The sequence below is a fragment of the Pantherophis guttatus genome, chromosome 5 (assembly GCF_059756535.1).
Source record: "Pantherophis guttatus breed Tessera chromosome 5, ASM5975653v1, whole genome shotgun sequence".
In the NCBI taxonomy this organism is placed as follows: Eukaryota; Metazoa; Chordata; class Lepidosauria; order Squamata; family Colubridae; genus Pantherophis; species Pantherophis guttatus.
Genome location: NC_142067.1, coordinates 10,223,402 through 10,241,640, shown reverse-complemented (window position 1 = coordinate 10,241,640; position 18,239 = coordinate 10,223,402). Strand labels below are relative to the sequence as shown.

General features: G+C 44.9%; 1 protein-coding gene across 2 annotated transcripts in view; it reads left to right on the top strand.

Moving 5' to 3' along the window:
* The window catches only part of GRM5 (glutamate metabotropic receptor 5), a 307,982-nt gene that overhangs the window by 217,843 nt on the left and 71,900 nt on the right, over positions 1-18,239 (top strand). For both annotated transcript variants that reach the window (XM_034407980.3, XM_034407913.3), the window contains exons 5-7: positions 11,290-11,536; positions 15,421-15,589; positions 17,317-17,443. In XM_034407980.3, coding sequence (XP_034263871.2) covers positions 11,290-11,536; positions 15,421-15,589; positions 17,317-17,443 — 543 coding nt within the window. The remainder of the gene's footprint in view (positions 1-11,289; positions 11,537-15,420; positions 15,590-17,316; positions 17,444-18,239) is intronic.

The window sequence follows — 18,239 nt, the reverse complement described above, 5'->3', positions numbered from 1 at the left end:
TTGTTTATGAGTAAAGTTGTTGGCAAGCAGCTACTGGGTTGCTGCCAAGCCTCTTATCGGAAGAATTTGTTGTCTGCCAGTTTATTTAACCCCTGGCTGTCTGTTTGTGTGCGTGTGTGAGATGGGGACAGAACAACTAACTAGATAAACCCAATTGCTGAGAGAACTGGTCCATAGAAACACCAAGAGTCACACACAACTGAATGGGTAACATCATCATCACATATATGATTGCATATATTGTACTGCTGTACAATATGGTAATATTGTACTGCTAACTAGAGCATACAAAACATTTGCTAGACCAATTCTTGAATACAGCTCATCTGTCTGGAACCCGCACTGCATATCGGACATTAATGCAATTGAGAGAGTCCAGAGGTATTTCACGAGAAGAGTCCTCCACTCCTCTGCTCGCAAGAGAATACCTTATGCCACCAGACTTGAAATTCTGGGCTTAGACAATTTAGAACTATGCCACCTTCAGTCTGACCTAAGCGTTGTACATAAAATTATCTGCTACAATGTCCTACTTGTCAATGACTACTTCAGCTTCAATCACAACAATACATGAGCACACAAAAGATACAAACTTAAGGTAAACCGCTCCAAACTCAATTGCAGAAAATACGACTTCAGCAACAGAGTGGTCAATGCCTGGAATGTACTACCTGACTCTGTGGTTTTTTCCCCAAACCCCCAAAACTTTAACCTTAGACTGTCTATTGTTGACCTCACCCCATTCCTAAGATGTCTTTAAGGGGCGTGCATAAACGCACCAACGTGCCTACTGTCCCTGTCCTAATGTCCCCTTTTTATTCATATATTTATGGAGAACAGGGCTATTAAGTATTATTAGTTTTGAAGACTTACTCTGAGCTGGCCAAGATCAGCTGCAGAAGGACACTGGTGGGATAATCGTCTCAAAGTCAATGAGGAAGCTGTCAGGAGATCACAAGATGTGATCAGGTAACAATTCACTTAATTGTTAAGCACTGCTTAACGATCAATTCTCTGGTCCCTATTGTGGTCATAAGTTAAGGACTAAATGTAGGTGTACCATAAAACAGTCAAGACTCCTGAAGACCTAAAACTCTGGAAGGCAATTAGTTAAGAAGGCAACATCATCACCCTTATTCAGGTTGATGGGTTATATATGCCAAATCTGGTCATTCATCCATTGCCAGTTCTTGAATGAACATTTAACTTGCTACGAATGGACCTATCAATACCAATTCAACGCCAAGGTTTAGCAGTCTTTGTGCTGTCCCACTCACACACCCACAGTGTGAGAAACAAAATACTGGACTAAGATGATCCTTGGCCTCATTCAGCGTGGCTGCTTTTATGTCAAGTCAACAGTCTATGTGCAGCCTGGTAAACAGAAGGGAAAGGGGAGACCTGATTAAAACCCTGAATTATATTAAGGGTATGAACAAGGTTCTGAAAAGCAGAATTTTCAATATTAAGCAAAAATCAAGAACACGGGAGCATAACCTCAAAATGGGGGAAGTTCAAAAGCCGTGTTAGGAAGTATCCCAAAGCAGGGGTGAAATCCACTTTCCTTTGCTACCGGTTTGCAAATGTGAACACACACACTCGCACGCTCGCTATGCTTCCGTGCGCCTCCTCCACACATGCGCAAAGCCTTCTGCGCATGTGCAGAGGGTCAAGAACGGGATGGGATGACATCCGGGTGGGTGGGCGGAGTCTTCCACCACCGGCGCTGCTGGTTCTCCCAAGCTGGATAGAACCGGCTAAATTTCACCACTGTCCCAAAGGTGCTTTCTTTCAAAAGGCTAAAAGATTAACAGAGTTGGAAGGGACCTTGTAGGTCATCCAGTCTAACCTCCTGCCCAAGCAGGAGACCCTACACCATTTCTGATAGATGGCAGTCCAGTCTCTCCTTGAAATCTTCCAGTGATGAAGCTCCCACAACTTCTGAAGGCAACTTCTGTTCCATGGGTTGCTTGCTCCCACTGTCCAAAAATTTCTCCTTATTTCCAGGTTGAATCTTTCCTTGTTCAGTTTCCGTCCATTATTCTTTGTCTGACCTTCAGGTGCCTTGGAAAATAGCTTGACCCCTTCCTCTCTGTGGCAGCCACTCAAATATTGGAAGACTGCTATCATGTCTCCCCTGGTCCTTCTCTTCACTAGAGTAGCCATGCCCACTTCCTGCAACTGTTCATCGTATATTTTAGCCTCCAGTCCCCTAATCATCTTGGTTGCTCTTCTCTGCACTCTTTCTAGAGTCTCAACATCTTTTTTTATAGAGTGGTGACCAAAAGGCAACTGGGCTTTGTTTTTTCCTAGAAGATGTTTCGCTTCTCATCCAAGAAGCTTCTTCTGTTCTGACTCGCTCATGTTAGAAAGTATGACTTCACAGAAAGAGTAACGGAAGCTCAGAACCAACTTTCTAGAGGAGGGAACGGGTCAATCATCAGTAACTGAGTTTAAGCATGTTTGAGATGAACACAGGTCCCCATCATCTGACAAAAATTAAAAATAAATAGAAAAATAATAATTAAAAAAATAAGAAATTTAATAAGAAATTAAAAAGAAAACAAAAAAATGAATAAATTCAAAGGGCAGACTTGATGGATCACTTATTTTCTATGCTTCTATAAGTCCGTCTAATGCAGTGGTGGGTTCCTCCCGGTTCAGTCCGGTTCGGCCGAGCCGGTAGCGGTGACGATATGAGGTCACCGAACCGGTTCTCCCCCCCCGCCCTCCCACCCCCGTTATTCTTACCTTTTATTTGGTCCCACCCCCAATCTATTGCAGCCTCCTGAGTCCCAGCTGATGACTAGAGAGAAAAAAACTGTTTAAACTCTTGCCGCGGGGCTTCAAAGGGCCGTCCTACAGCTGATCAGTGTTAAAAGCAAACAAATGAGTCGGGTCGTAAGTGAGAGGACTGGTTATAAGTGCGAGGACCTTCCAGAAATGACTCTGACCAGCTAGCCACGCCCACCTAGTCACATGACCTCCAAGCCACACCCACAAAATAAGCCACGCCCACAGAACCGGTAGTAAAAAAAATTAGAACACACCCCTGGTCTAATGCCTTATTTGGTTTCACCAAATGGCCCTGACTGCTTCCATGATGCTAGTATTTAAGATTTGTTGCCTGTATTTCCGGGATTAGCAAACGAACATTAAGATTAGTAACTGCTGAATGCCTAATTCTTTCATTCCCCCTTTTAAAAGCATCTAAACTGGGAATTATCACTCCATCTGTTGGCAGCAAATTCACACTTCTGGGTTGTATGAAAGAATTGTTTAAAAGTAATTCATTTATTTCATCAGTTGATTTCTTTGTGTACAAAACAATCCACTTGGGTTTCCAGAAGTTTTTATCAATCAAATCAAAGATAGAAAATAGATTATAACTCCCAATGACGTAGCCCATTGTCAACCAAGTATGGGTGGTCCTGGATTTATGGTCACAATGGGACCAGAATTTCCATTGCTAAGCAAGGTGGTTGTTAAGTGAGTCATGCCTGATTTTATGAACTCTTTGCCACTAAGTGAATCCCTGAAGTGGTTAAGTGAATCTGTTCTGCCCCAGCTACGGACACACAAAGTCCGTTCAAATCTTAGTTTACTAAATAAACCAGTTTTTTACACAACAACAGCTGTTAATTAATTGCATTAAAAGCCACCAAGAATTCAAAGAATAATACTGAAAGCTTACTGTGGCTGCCAGAATGCCCAGAAGCAATTTGCAGGAAGCTGATGAGATAAGCAAGACAAGACACGAAGGTATGTGAACGAAGTTGTTCCCTGCAAATTGCTTCAGTCGGCGTTCCTCCTTAAATAGACTAAGGAGGGGCCAATTAGCCCCAAACCTTACTCTCAAGGAGACCTCCTCCTGAGGAGCCACTCTTGCCTTTTGGCAGCTCTGCGCGCCCGTACATCGAGAAGAGGCTCCTCCTCTTCATCCTCTTCATTTAAGGGAGCTTCTGGAGGTTCTGAAGGCCCTGGCTGAATCCCCGCCTCTGGCACCACATCTTCTCCAGCCTCCTCATTGTCCAACTCAAGTGCTAGCTGCCACAGGCTGCTGGCGCAGCACCCCACCAGCCTCCTCGCTGTCTGAATCAGCTGCTAGCTGCACAGGCCGCGTACGGGCCACAACAGAATCCAGCTTTTCCCGTTGACTAGAAAGGTCACAAATGGTGATCACATACTTGTTGGCAAGTGCCCAAATTATGTTCATGTGACCATGGGAATGCTGCGATGTGAGGACCAGTCCTAAGTTTCATTGCCTTTCTAAGTTCAAATGGTCACTAAACAAATGGTTGTAAGTTGAGGACTACCTAGACTATCTAGAAGAGCTCAGTTGTCACCAACAATCTGGAACTGAACACACTCAAAACCATAGAAATGGTGGTGGACTTTAGAAGAAACCCTCCCATACTACCACCGCTTACAATACTAGACAACACAGTATCAACAGTAGAGTCCTTCAAGTTTCTAGGTTCTATCATATGTCAAGACCTAAAATTGACACCTAACATCAAAAACGTCATCAAAAAAGCACAACAAAGAATGTTCTTTCTGCTACCAACTCAGGAAGCTCAAACTGCCCAAAGAGCTGCTGATCCAGTTCTACAGAGGAATTATTGAGTGTGTCATCTGCATCTCTATAACTGTCTGGTTTGGTTCTGCAACCCAACAAGACAGACACGGACTTCGGAGGATAATTAGAACTGCAGAAGAAAAAACAATGGCCACCAACCTGCCTTCCATTGAGGACCTGTATACTGCACGAGTCAAAAAGAGGGCTGTGAAAATATTTATAGACCCCTCACATCCTGGACATAAACTGTTTCAACTCCTACCCTCAAAACGACGCTATAGAGCACTGCACACCAGAACAACTAGACACAAGAACAGTTTTTTTCTGAACGCCATCACTCTGCTAAACAACTAATTCCCTCAACACTGTCAAACTAATTACTAAGGTTGCACTACTATTAATCTTCTCATTGTTCCTATCACCCATCTCTTCCCACTTATGACTGTATGACTGTAACTTGTCATACTTATGATTTATATTGATTGTTTCTTAGTATGATTTGATTGCTTATTTGTACCCTATGACTATCATTAAGTGTTGTACCTTATGATTCTCGACAAATATATCTTTTCTTTTTATGTACACTGAGAGCATATGCACCAAAGACAAATTCCTTGTGTGTCCAATCACACTTGGCCAATAAAGTATTCTATTCTATTCTATTCTATTCTATTCTATTCTATTCTATTCTATTCTATTCTATTCTGTTCTTGCCTTCTGGCAGCTCTGCGCATGTGCGCACTAGGAACAGGCTCATCCTGTTCCTCTGCCTCTCTGATGTCCGACTCTGGAGGCTCCAGAGTCCACGCATAACTCCCAGATGGCCCTGGCCCCATCTCTGCCTCCGATGCAGAGCCCTCGTCCGAGCCTTCCCCAGACTCCAGCCAGCTCTGCAGGCTGCTGGCAGACCACAACAAAGCCACTAGGCAAAAGCAAGTTCCCAAGGTGAAGACAAATCCACAGGCAAGGCAAGGCAAGGCAACAAGTTGAAGAAACATGATCTGAAATTCAAGTCAAGGACATACAGCAAGGAAGCAAACACATTATTCCCAGTATCACCTCCATCTGTCTGCTGTGCTAAATAGCCAGCTTCTGGTGCAGCCCATCAAGAGGGGCAAGGCTGCCTCCTCATGAGTAATCTGGCTGACCTTTTCTGCTCCTGCCTTTTCTCTGCCCGACGTGTTCTTGGATCAGGTGCAGAAGGCAGTTCCTCTTCCTCATCACTGACTGGCTGAAGCTGCATGATTTCCCCACCTAAAGCTTTAGGATTGTCCTGCTGCAGCTGTGCTTCAACCAAATCCCTCTCAGATGGCTCCTTGGACCAACTGACCAACTCCCCTCCAGGTGTGCCTGGAACTGGTTCATCCTCCTCCAAGCTGACATCTGGAGAGGTGTCTGGGGAATCATGGGGAGGGGGGAAGTCATCACAGACTTGAATTTCCTGATATTTCAGCTGTTCAAACTCTACTGTCAACCATGATTTCTTGAATAAATAATGATTAAACAACAGTCGAGTTCATATTCATTGAAGTGAATTAAAATTCAATTTAATGAAAATCAAACAAATCACCTAACCTTGTCCGAATCGAAGCTTAGTTTTAACAGATGTAGGGTGAATCTTCCCCATTTCAAGAAAAAAAACCAACAATCTTGCATTGTCTGTCTCCGTTGTCTTGAAGTAGACAAATCCATTCAAGGTTTGCAACTACTCAAGGTAGCACTAACAATAGCACTTAGACTTATATACCACTTCACAGTGCTTTACAGCCCTCTTCTAAGCGGTTTACAGAGTCAGCCTATTGCTCCTAACAATCTGGCTCCTCATTTAACTGACCTCGGAAGGATGGAAGGCGGAGTCAACCTTGAGCCGGTCAGGATCGAACTCCTGGCAGTGAGCAAAGTTAGCCTGCAATGCTGCATTCTAACCATTGTGCCATCCCAACTCTACATAACAGCAACATAGTTATCTCCAGGTTGTCTCACCCAGAGGTGGTATTCAGATAGTTCAGACCGGTTCGGGCGAAAAGGTAGTGGAAATCGTGGGTCGGCCCGCTCACCCATCCCGGCTCTATGCTGTCCTATTTACGCACATTTTTGAGGCAGGGTGCATACGCAGAAGGCACGTGTGTGAGCAAAGCACATGTGCGGAAGGCCGAGCGCATGTGCGAAAGGCCGGGTGCAGGCATGAAGGTAGCATGTGTGAGGGAAGCGCACTTTCGGTTCTGGGCGAACCAGTAGGTAAATTATATGAATCCTACCTCTGGTCTCACCACATATAATATGATGGTCATAGATCAAGATGAAGTCATAGATACTTAACAAGCCATATTTCTGGACAACAGCAGAAAATACCAATGCAGAAGGAACAAAGCAAGACCCAATGGGGATTATATGGTCATGGAAAATAACTGGACATATGCCTCTGAGTAATTAACACCACCAAGCAACAGATACATTTGGCACATTATAAGATCAAATAATGCAGAATGTACAATAATGAATTCGACAGCAACAGAGGAAATGTATGTGTAGGAGGGAAAATAATAAGGCAGGTGTGGTGATAATGATGGAAAATCTCAGACGGCGCTCCAATGGGAAATCATCCCTCTTTATGAAATCTTAGAAAATACTGTTTGAGCAGCTATCTTTCCAACGCCAGTGTCATTTTATAATCAAAACTACTCCAGGGGCAGTGTAATTAGGCCTTACATTGTAGAATGGTAGACCAAAATTAAAAACATGTCCATTGACTAGGGCAGGTTGCCCCTAAAACCCAAAGGTTTTTGAATTGATGCTCCTCGCATTCCTAATCATGTGTCTGAGTGTGTCTTTGTGTAGCAGATGTTGTAATTGCTGTACATTTTGTATAAGCTTTGTGCTCCAATCTGGCATACATATGCACGTGTATAGAGATATTATTGCTCACATACTTCTCTTCGGCTCATTGTTAAGTAGAAAAGATAAAATTGTCCAGCAGAAATGAAGGCTGGTTTGATTATTTGATGTAGGGTTCCAAGAATTTTTAATCTTTTTTTTTTTCATTCTTTTTACAGCAGTAGGTTAGGAGGGAGTTTGTTTGAAATTAAAGCAACACCAAGTTTGTTATCAATTAAATTACCTTCACCTGGTTAACTGTGAGCTGCAAACAGTATATAACCGAGTTAGATGGTTTACAAACTCTGTATCCGACTCAACTCAAAAACAATGTGGAACAGTTCAACAAGAGTTCAGTTCTTTATTTGTGTACACACAGTAGACAGAATCTTACCAGACTAAACTCTTACCACTCCCAGGGAGATTCTAAGGAGTGACTATCTTTACTTTCTTCCTCTGCCTCCTATCCAGCCCTGGGATATATTGCCTCTTGTCTTCCAAGAAAGTTTGGAGATTTTAAGTGGACATACAACTTGCTGTCAGATTATTGCAGCACAGAGCATATCTCCCAAACATGGATAGGGTCAGTGGTGGGATTCAAATAATTTAACAACCGGTTCTCTGCCCTAATGACTGGCTGGGTGGGTGTGGCCATGGTGGGTGTGGCCAGGGGGTGTGACAGGCAGCACTTGGCCTCCTGCATCCCCCGGGGAGCAAAAACGGGCTGCGGGGGGGGGGGTGCACCGCCCGTTTTGGGCCTAGTATGCCTCCTTGCAGCCTCCTGGGAGCAAAAATGGGCCACGGGGGGAGCCACACCACATGCACCCCCGCAGCACATTTTGGGCCTAGTAGGCCTCCCTGCAGCCTCCTGGGAGTGAAAACAGGCTGCGGGGGGCACCACACACACCCCACACCCTGTTTTTGGCCTAGACCTCTTTGAAGCCTCCTGGGAGTGAAAACGGGGCACGGGGGGGCGCACCTCCCCCCCGGCCCGTTTTGGGTCTAGGAGGCCTTCCTGCACTTACCTGGGAGCTAAAATGGGGCACATGGGGACTCCTGGAAGGGGCGAGGTGGGAAGGAGCAGAGCCAGCCAGCAATTTAACTACTGGTTCACCCAAAACGGCCCAAAGCAACAATATCTTTGAATCTCACTGTTTGAAGAAGTTGCATAACATTCTCAGAGACTCTTCCCATCCTGCTTACAATCTTTTTGGACTGTTGCCTTCTGGCAGAAGATATAGAACAATTAAAACTCGGACCACACATTTTCTGAATAGTTTTTATCCCAGAGCTATAATTGCACTCAACAATGAACTAAAGGGCCACCATCAGTGAGCTGCTGGACAGCATTACTTGATCTATTGTGTGATGTTTGGGTGGTTTAGGGGTGGGGAATTGTGGTGGGTGGGAGTGTGTTTGGGGATTGTTATGTGTATTGGACCTGGTCTTTGGGTGTTAAGTGAATTTCGTTGTATGGGTATACTGTGTATACACACGTACAATGACAATAAAGATTATTATTATTATTATTATTATTATTAATACCTATCTGTCATGAAGAAGAGTATTATTGTGAATAGAATTGTAGGTGTGCATAAGATTATTTCCTAGGACAATCTAGGGCAAGGGTGTCAAACTCAAGGGCAGGGGTCAGATCTGGCCTGCTGGGTGCTTAGATCTGGCCTGCGGGGCCGCCCTGGAAACAGCAAAGGACCAGCCTGCAGTGCCTCTGCCAGCGAAAGTGGAGCTTGGGAGAGGAGGCTGTTGCAGCCGAAAAATGGACCTCGCGAGGGCCGCAGGTGGCACTCCCAACTCCGTTTTCGCTGGCAGAGGGTTGCAGGAGGCCATCACAGCTGAAAATGGAGCTCGGGAGCCTGTTTTCTCTGGCAGAGTGCTTGGGCCACCACAGGGCCCCCCAACATGAGTGACGTCGAGCTGGCCATGCCCCCCCCGCCCTCTAGGTCAAACACAACCCTGATTGCGGCCCTCAATGAAATCGAATTTGACACCCCTGATCTAGGGTTATATAAAATGGTTTTTTTTATTTTGAGGGGGAGGGGGAGGAAATGACTGTAGGGCATGAATTTTTCCTTGGCAAAACACCACACCACACTTTCCCTTTCCAAATGAATCGTATTCATTAACTTCCAGAGGAAGGTGTGAGTAAGAACCCCATTTGGAATTACTTATCATGGTCGTTGTTCCTACAAGGGGTGAACTCCAGCAGGTTCTGACAGGTTCTGGAGAACCGGTAGTGGAAATTTTGAGCAGTTTGGAGAACCGGCAAATGCCACCTCTGGTTGGCCCAAGAGTGGGGTGGGAATGGAGATTTTGCAGTATACTTCCCCCAGGAGTGGGGAGGGAATGGGGATTTTGCAGTATCCTTCCCCCAGGAGTGGGGAGGGAATGGGGATTTTGCAATATCCTTCCCCCAGGAGTGGGGAGGGAATGGGGATTTTGCAATATCCTTCCCCTAAAGTAGGGTGGGAATGGGGATTTTGCAGTATCCTTCCCCCAGGAGTGGGGAGGGAATGGCGATTTTGCAGTATCCTTCCCCCAGGAGTGGGGAGGGAATGGCGATTTTGCAATATCCTTCCCCTGAAGTAGGGTGGGAATGGGGATTTTGCAGTATCCTTCCCCCAGGAGTGGGGAGGGAATGGGGATTTTGCAATATCCTTCCCCTGAAGTAGGGTGGGAATGTGGATTTTGCAGTATCTTTCCCCCAGGAGTGGGGAGGGAATGGCGATTTTACAGTATTCTTCCCCTGAAGTAGAGTGGGAATGGGGATTTTGCAGTATCCTTCCCCTGCCATGCCCACCAAGCCACACCCACAGAACTGGTAGTAAAAAAAATGGATTTCACCACTGGTACAAGGTCCTTCTGTGCTCAATTGCTCCCACTGTTTCGAACAGAAAATGGTTTCTTCTACCCAACGTCTTTCAAGCTGCCACACAGGGGAAGCTTTGCAAACACGTGCTTTGACTTTGGCAGGCCACTTTAGCAATCTCACACTATTTCGTCGCCATGGCAATATTTTTGGTGGTAGGGAAATTTCTTGGTTTTTCGCAGCTCACATGCCAGGGAACATTTTCTTCCAACTGTTCTTTTTAAGGAAGTCTCTTTGTTGAGATGCCAGACCCTTGGTTTGGAGCCACTTAGTGAAAAAAAGAACTGGTAGGTTGACTTCCATGAAAATAACTACTGGCCGACCCCGTTGAAGATTGGAGAGTCAGGCCTGGTGTTAAAGGGAACTGCAGTATTGCCTAAATACAGATATATTTATTTATTCTACCGTGGGGTTCCAAAGTGTGGGACGCGGTGGCTCAGTGGCTAAGACGCTGAGCTTCTCGATCGAAAGGTCGGCAGTTCAGCGGTTTGAATCCCTAGTGCCGCGGAACGGGGTGAGCTCCCATTACTTGTCCCAGCTTCTGCCAACCTAGCAGTTCGAAAGCATGTAAAAAATGCAAGTAGAAAAATAGGGACCACCTTTGGTGGGAAGGGAACAGCATTCCGTGTGCCTTTGGCGTTGAGTCATGCCAGCCACATGACCACGGAGACATCTTCGGACAACGCTGGCTCTTTGGCTTTGAAACGGAGATAAGCACTGCCCCCTAGAGTTGGGAATGGCTAGCACATATGTGCGAGGGGAACCTTTACCTTTTTAGGGTTCCAGGAGAGACAGAGAGGGAGGGAGGGAAGGAGGGAGGGAGGGAGGGAGGGAGGGAGGGAGAGAGAGAGAGAGAGAGAGAGAGAGAGAGAGAGAGAGAGAGAGAGAACGTACAACAAGCAGGAAACCGGAAGCAGGGGTGATAATTACATGTTGTTTCTTTTCACAGGTAATTTGACCTTAGGACCCCAACATGTGCAAGATTCCAAGATGGGTTTTGTGATCAATGCAATATACTCCATGGCTTATGGCCTCCACAACATGCAAACGTCCCTGTGTCCGGGCTATGCGGGTCTTTGTGATGCCATGAAGCCAATTGATGGACGGAAACTCCTGGATTCGCTGATGAAGGCCAATTTCACTGGGGTTTCTGGAGATATGATCTCGTTTGATGAGAATGGAGACTCACCAGGAAGGTACAGTATATATTCCACCATCTAGAAAACACAGAATGCCTTGGCTTGCTAATTACAGGTTGTCCTCGACTTTGTACAACAGTTCATATAGGGACCATTTGGATAATGTTACAATGGCACTGAAAAAAAAAATGTTACAATGGCACTCCAACAGACTGAAGCACTTCATTTTCTGAAACTGTTGTGACCCAGGCCCAAGTAAGTAGTAGGAAAATCAGTCAGTGAAAAAACAAACTTTATTTGAACAGCTGAGAATTACTTCATTCCCAGCGTCTTTCAACTAAATTAAAGCAAATTCCTCCCAACACAAATTCCTCAGTCCTATCGCAAACTTTGGTCCAATTAGGCAAACTGCCAAAGGCCTTTCTTGGCAAACGTTCAGAAGTCACAGATACAAAAATAAATACAAGACGTAGACAAAGAAGACGAAACTACCAACGTTGTTTTCCGGCAAAGCCCAAACGCCGTTGCTGGTCTGTTTTAAGCCTTATGGGAGGGGCCAATCATCTCTTGGCCCTACTCCCGAGTTGTCCTCTTTGCTTGAGCTGCTCTTGCCTTCTGGCAGCTCTTCTCATGCGTGACTAGGCACAGGCTCCTCCTGTTCCTCTGCCTCACTCCTATCAGTCTCTGGAGGCTCTGGAGTCCGCACCTCATTCCCCATTCTCATCTCTGCTGCTGCTCAGAGCCCTCATCCAGGCCTTCCCCAGTCTCCAGGACTGGCCCATGTTCTTCCTCAGCCTCATCACTGTCCGACTCCACTGCCAGCTCCGCAGGCTGCTGGCGGACCACAACAGAAACGTCTAAATGTTCACACAAGCTGCTTCTTGGAGATACCGTGGATCAGACCAACTGGCTTCAGGCTAGCATTTAAATCATGCCTCACTATTTTGGATTTTGAATAATTGGCCAGTTGGCAGAACCTTTGTCAGTAAAGGCTTCAAATCATTTGATTTGAAGACCTGGAAAAGCATTTAGCATTTTCTTTGGCAGCCAAATACATATTCTCTTTGTCTCTAGTTCGCTTTTTCTCCTAATGCCTAGGAGAAGAATGATCTAAGAATGATCTTCCCTGTAAACAGAGGTGGGATTCAAAAATTTTAGCAACCAGTTCTCTGCCCGGTTACTGGGTGGGCGTGGCCATGGTGGGCGTGGTCTACTCGGCCTCCTGCACCATGGCAGTGGGGCGTTTTCACCCTCCCCAGGCTCTGGAGGCTTTGCTCGAGCCTCTGGGAAGCAAAAATGGCTTCCCCCGGGCTCTGGAGGCCCTCCGGAGGCCGGAAACAGGCCCGTTTCCAAACTTCTGGAACTTCCGGGAGGCCTGTTTTTCACCCTGCCAGAGCCTCTACATGGGCCCTGTACTTACCTGGCATCTAAAGTGGGCCATGTGGAGACTCCTGGGAGGGGAGGGGAGGGGTGGGCAGGGCCAGCCAGTCCTTGCAACTACCAGTTCAGCGAACCAGATGTAAAATTAGCATCCAGTTCCCACCGAACTGGTCCAAACCGGCTGAATCCCACTCCTGCCTGTAAGTCATCCAGATCATACAATCCCAAGCAGAAAAAAATACATTTTAAACCCTCCAGCCTTCCGAGGTCAATAAAATGAGGATCCAGACTGTTGGGGGCAATATCCTGACTCCATAAACCACTTAGAGAGGGCTTAAAGCACTGTGAAGTGGTATACAAATCTAAATGCAATTGCTATTGCTATCCCAAAGGTGTTTTTTTCAAAAGGGAAATGGACTTTGTTTTTTCTTTGAAGACGTTTTGTTTCCCATCCAAGAAGCTTCTTCAGTTCTGACTGAAAGGTGGGGAATGGAAGGGTTTATATTCTTTGCAGTCATTTGGTTGTTAGCAGTCTCTCTGAGAATCATTGAGGCCACTTGGGGGTTGCCTGAATAATGTAAATGGGTGTGGAGCCTTCTTAGGGTGGACAAACTTCTGCCTTACTATATTCTTGGGCTTAAAGTGTGCATGTATGTTGCATTGGTTGAAAACTCTCCTGAGCTTTTCAGATATTCCTGCAAAGTACGGAATGAAATGAAACACCTTCAAGGAAAAAACAAAGTCCAGTTGCCTCAGATGACTGAGAATCTCCATAGACCTTAAACCATGTTTATGTTCTTTCAAATATTCATCATCACGTACAGTAGATTCCTTCCTTATCTCCAGCAAGAGAGAAAAAAAAAGATAGTGTTGTTTTCCAAATGTAATGGATGTGGCACAGGTAGTCCTTGATTTATGACCGCAATTGGGACTGTAATTTTTGTTGCTAAGCAAGGTGGTTGATTGATTGATTGATTAAATTTATCATTTATTTGTTTGTTTGTTTGTTTGTTTGTTTGTTTGTTTGTTTGTTTGTTTATTTATTGGTTCAATTTATATGCCGCCCTTCTCCAGAGACTCAGGGCGGCTTACAATGTGTTAAGCAATAGCCTTCATACTTTTTTTTGTATATACCTGCTTAGTAGGGCTTTTGGCCCCCCTTAAGCGGTGTTCTTTTTTATACAAAGTCACCTTATTGCCCCCACAATCCGGGTCCTCATTTTACCTACTTCGGAAGGATGGAAGGCTGAGTCAACTTTGAGCCTGGTGAAATTCGAACTTGCAGTAATTGCAGGCAGCTGGTGCTACTTAACAGCACTTTAGTCTGCTGCACCACCAAGGCTCTTAATTATCTGCCCAGGATTGTGGTAAAAAAGGTGGCCGATGGCTTAAATGAGCTGCACCGGATTTTACAACATTTTGCTATGGTTGTTAAGCAAATCACTGCAGTCGTTAACTGAACCACATAGTTGTTAAGCAAATCCAGCTCCTCCCCCCTCCCATTGTCTTTACTTATTGGAAGCCAGCGGGGAAGGTCACAAATGACTAACACAACTTTCATAAATATATGTTGATTGCTGCTCATATCGAACATTAATCCTGTTGATTTCAATTCAGCCCAAATCGAACAAAATGCGGTGGCCTTATTTTGTACCTCTTTTCTCACGGGGACCCTCGACTTGATTATGAGTTTAAGTTCAATGGAGTGATCGCTCTCTCTCTCTCTTTTTCCCATGTTTTATTTGTTTTATTTATATAACATTCAATTTCCAACAAACAGTGTGAGATCTGGGTACAGTTATTTTTAAACGATCATAATCCACATATTTGTTTTAGTATTCTTCACCATAATATTAATAATATAATAACAATAATGCTTAACATCACCTTCTTTAACGACTGTCCACATTAACATTTCGTCTTTTTATAACTCCACCTTCCTAACTTCTGTTTCTGTTGTCTAGCCATTGATAGAATATGTCTCATATCAAAAAATATTCAGTTTTTTCCTTTATCCTTAATAAGGTAAAGGTAAAGGTTCCCCTCGCACATATGTGCTAGTCGTTCCCGACTCTAGGGGGTGGTGCTCATCTCCATTTCAAAGCCAAAGAGCCAGCGTTGTCCGAAGACATCTCTGTGGTCATGACTAAATGCCAAAGGTGCACGGAACACTGTTACCTTCCCACCAAAGGTGGTCCCTATTTTTCCACTTGCATTTTTTTACGTGCTTTCGAACTACTAGGTTGGCAGAAGCTGGGACAAGTAACGGGAGCTCATCCCGTTACGCAGCACTAGGGATTCAAACCACTGAACTGCCGACCTTTCGATCGACAAGCTCAGCATTTTAGCCACTGAGCCACGGCGTCCCTAATATCCTTAATAGTGAGCGTTAATCTATCCATTTCTGCACATTCTAATATTTTCTTAATTACATTCCCCTCAGACGGAATCTCATCATTTTTCCATTCTATTGTATGTGCAAATACAATTCTAGTTGTGGTTAATATATGCAAGACCAGATATTTAATGATCTCTTTTTCTTTCTTTCTTTTGTTGGAAAGGTATGAGATCATGAACTTTAAGAAAATGAAGAAGGATCAATATGATTACATCAATGTCGGAAGTTGGGACAATGGTGAGCTGAAGATGATTGATCGTGACATTTGGTCAAAGAAAAGTTCTGTCATCAGATCCGTCTGCAGCGAACCATGTGAGAAAGGAGAGATTAAGGTAAATCCACCTGTTTTTGAATTGCCGATCCCACTCACATCATCACCCAGCCTAGGGCAGCACCCCAGATCCTCGCCCACAGGCACGTACTGAGAGAGCACCGAGGACTCCACAGTTCAACCCTGAGCTACAAGTTGATCTGTCCCCGTACCCACACACACACACACAGCCAGTCGAGGGTTAAGGAAACACTTTGGAACGCACCCAGTTCTTATCTCCCACTTGGCAGCGATAGACACACCGTCTGCCAAGTGACTTTATTTTCAAAGTAAAACAGAAAGACAAATACTCAAGAGTCCAAATGTCCGACACTTTAAATCTTTCTCTCAGCAGCTCCGGACGAGGCTTTAGTGACTATCCAAGGTTTGCTTTGTTCGTCACAAAAATTCTTGACCACCACCCTCTATTATATAGTCTCTGGGGTGTGGTCCAGTGACTCAGTTCTAATCCCTAGCACGCCTCCTAAGCTGCTGCAAACATTTATCACGCCTTCGGAGGCGTGCGTCCAGGAATGATGTTTCTTTATCACTCTGATCCGAATCAGCTGTCTCCTCTCCCTCGGCCGGCACTTGAGATAATGCCAGAGGGGAGGGGCCTGGAGAGGGAGGCCTGGCTGACTCCTCTTCCTCATGCTCGGAGCTTTCTTCCTCCGATGGGACAGGCTCAGAGGGCGGGGCCACAACACAAGTATTATCTTCTATCAGTGTCATTGTGGAGTGGTGCAGCGGCCTAGAGGTGTAGTTCTCGCCTCACAATCAGGAGGCTGTGAGTCCGATCCTAGGTAGAGGCAGATATTTCTCTCTCTGGCCACACTGAGAATATATCCTGTTGACTATGCAAGTAGGACTGGGTCTTACATCACCCATCATTCATTTGGAGGGATCTTGAACATGCAAGTAGCAGTGAGTCTTACATCAACCTTTACTCATTGGTTCATTTTCCCCAGCGGAAAAATGAACAAGCATCAGTGGCTGACAGGCTGGACAGCTCCCTATAAAAGGAGCTGCAGCCTCAGGCAGCTCACAGTTTGTAATTATTTTTGGTCGTTGCTCCTGTTGTGTGAAATAAACAGTTGTTTTACTTCACTACGATCGTCCTGCCTCTCTTTTCGTATCCGGACTTAACATATCCGCTGAACAAAACTCCGCATTGGTGACAGGAAGCGCATCCGGCCATTAAAACACTCCGCTAGCTCCATTCAGTTGCCCAGTCTCTACCCTACAAGGGATTATAGTGTAGTTAAATGAAGAAGATGATGATGATTATCAGTGTCATTGTGAGTTGGGTGCTATATAAATTTGTTTAATACATAAAAATGCATACATAAATAAATTAATTAATTAAATGGTAGAATTTGGAATTCAGCAGAATGTCCATTCTCTCTCCCAACCCCAAGGTAGGAACTGACCTGTAGTTTTTAAATAATCATGATTGTAAATGACCATGATGAGCAAAATATTCTGAATGAGTTGGAGTGCAAAAGTCAGCCCCAAGGTAGACAAAACCTGAAAACTCATCTCTATAAATGGGCGAGGATCTCTAAACCACTCATCCAGAAACCATCATCATGAACAACTTCGGTTGTTCCTTTTGTAAAAAAAATGGATGGATGTCATAAAACAGCACAAAAGCAGAGTTGTTTTTTTAAAAAAAAAAAAGATAGCATTTCATAAACTTTAGAAAAAGTAAAGGAATTTAAGAATAGGTTCGTTGTGTCTTCTTCTCAGGTTATCCGCAAGGGAGAAGTCAGCTGCTGTTGGACCTGCACACCATGCAAAGAGAATGAGTTTGTCTTTGATGAATACACCTGCAGGGCTTGTGAGCTGGGATCCTGGCCCAACCACGACCTCACTGGTAGGTGCAGAATAATAGAACATTGACTTACGTATAGGAATGGTAACAGAAGTTTTGAATATTTATAGTGAAGCAGATGGAGTATTCTGGAAAAAGGCCTATGCCATTCCTCCTCCTCCTCCTTTTCTCCCTCCTCCTCCTCATCTCATCTCCTCATTATCAACATCTCCCTCTCCTCCTCAGCTCCCCCTCTTCCTTTTCCTCCTCCTCCTCCTCCCCTCCTCCATTCCTCCTCCTCCTCTCCACCTCCTTTCCTCCTCCCCTCCTCCCCTGCTCCTTTTTCCTGCTCATCCCCTCCTCCTTTTCCTCCTCCTCCTTCCTCTCCCCCTCCTCTCCTCCTCCCTTCCTCCCCTCCAAATGTCCTTGGAATGCCTGTTTCCAGCATCCTGTTTCTTTTAGAATTCCCTACATTTTTGCTCTGCTCTCTTTTTTGCAGTCCTGTTAAAAAATCTCATCCAGAAGCAAACCTTTGAAAAATGAATGCCAGGGGTTGGCTGTGGCTTTTCTCTTTCTTCTAAAACGACCTGTCGGATTTTGTTGCAATCCACAGAGCTTTGCAATGTTTTTCTACCGTAGTAAAAACAGGCAAGAAACTGATGCCACCTGAAAATAAATTGATCCCAATGCAAGCATTTGTAGGGACCGTTTGCAGGATGCATAAAAATCGGATTGCTCTGTCAGCTGTCAAGGCTTAGGCTGTCATTTAAAGTCACTGTTCTAACAATCTAGAAGACAATTGCTACTTTTGCAAACCTTATTTGCAAGTTTTCAGTCTGGCCTGCAAGTAACTTAGGGA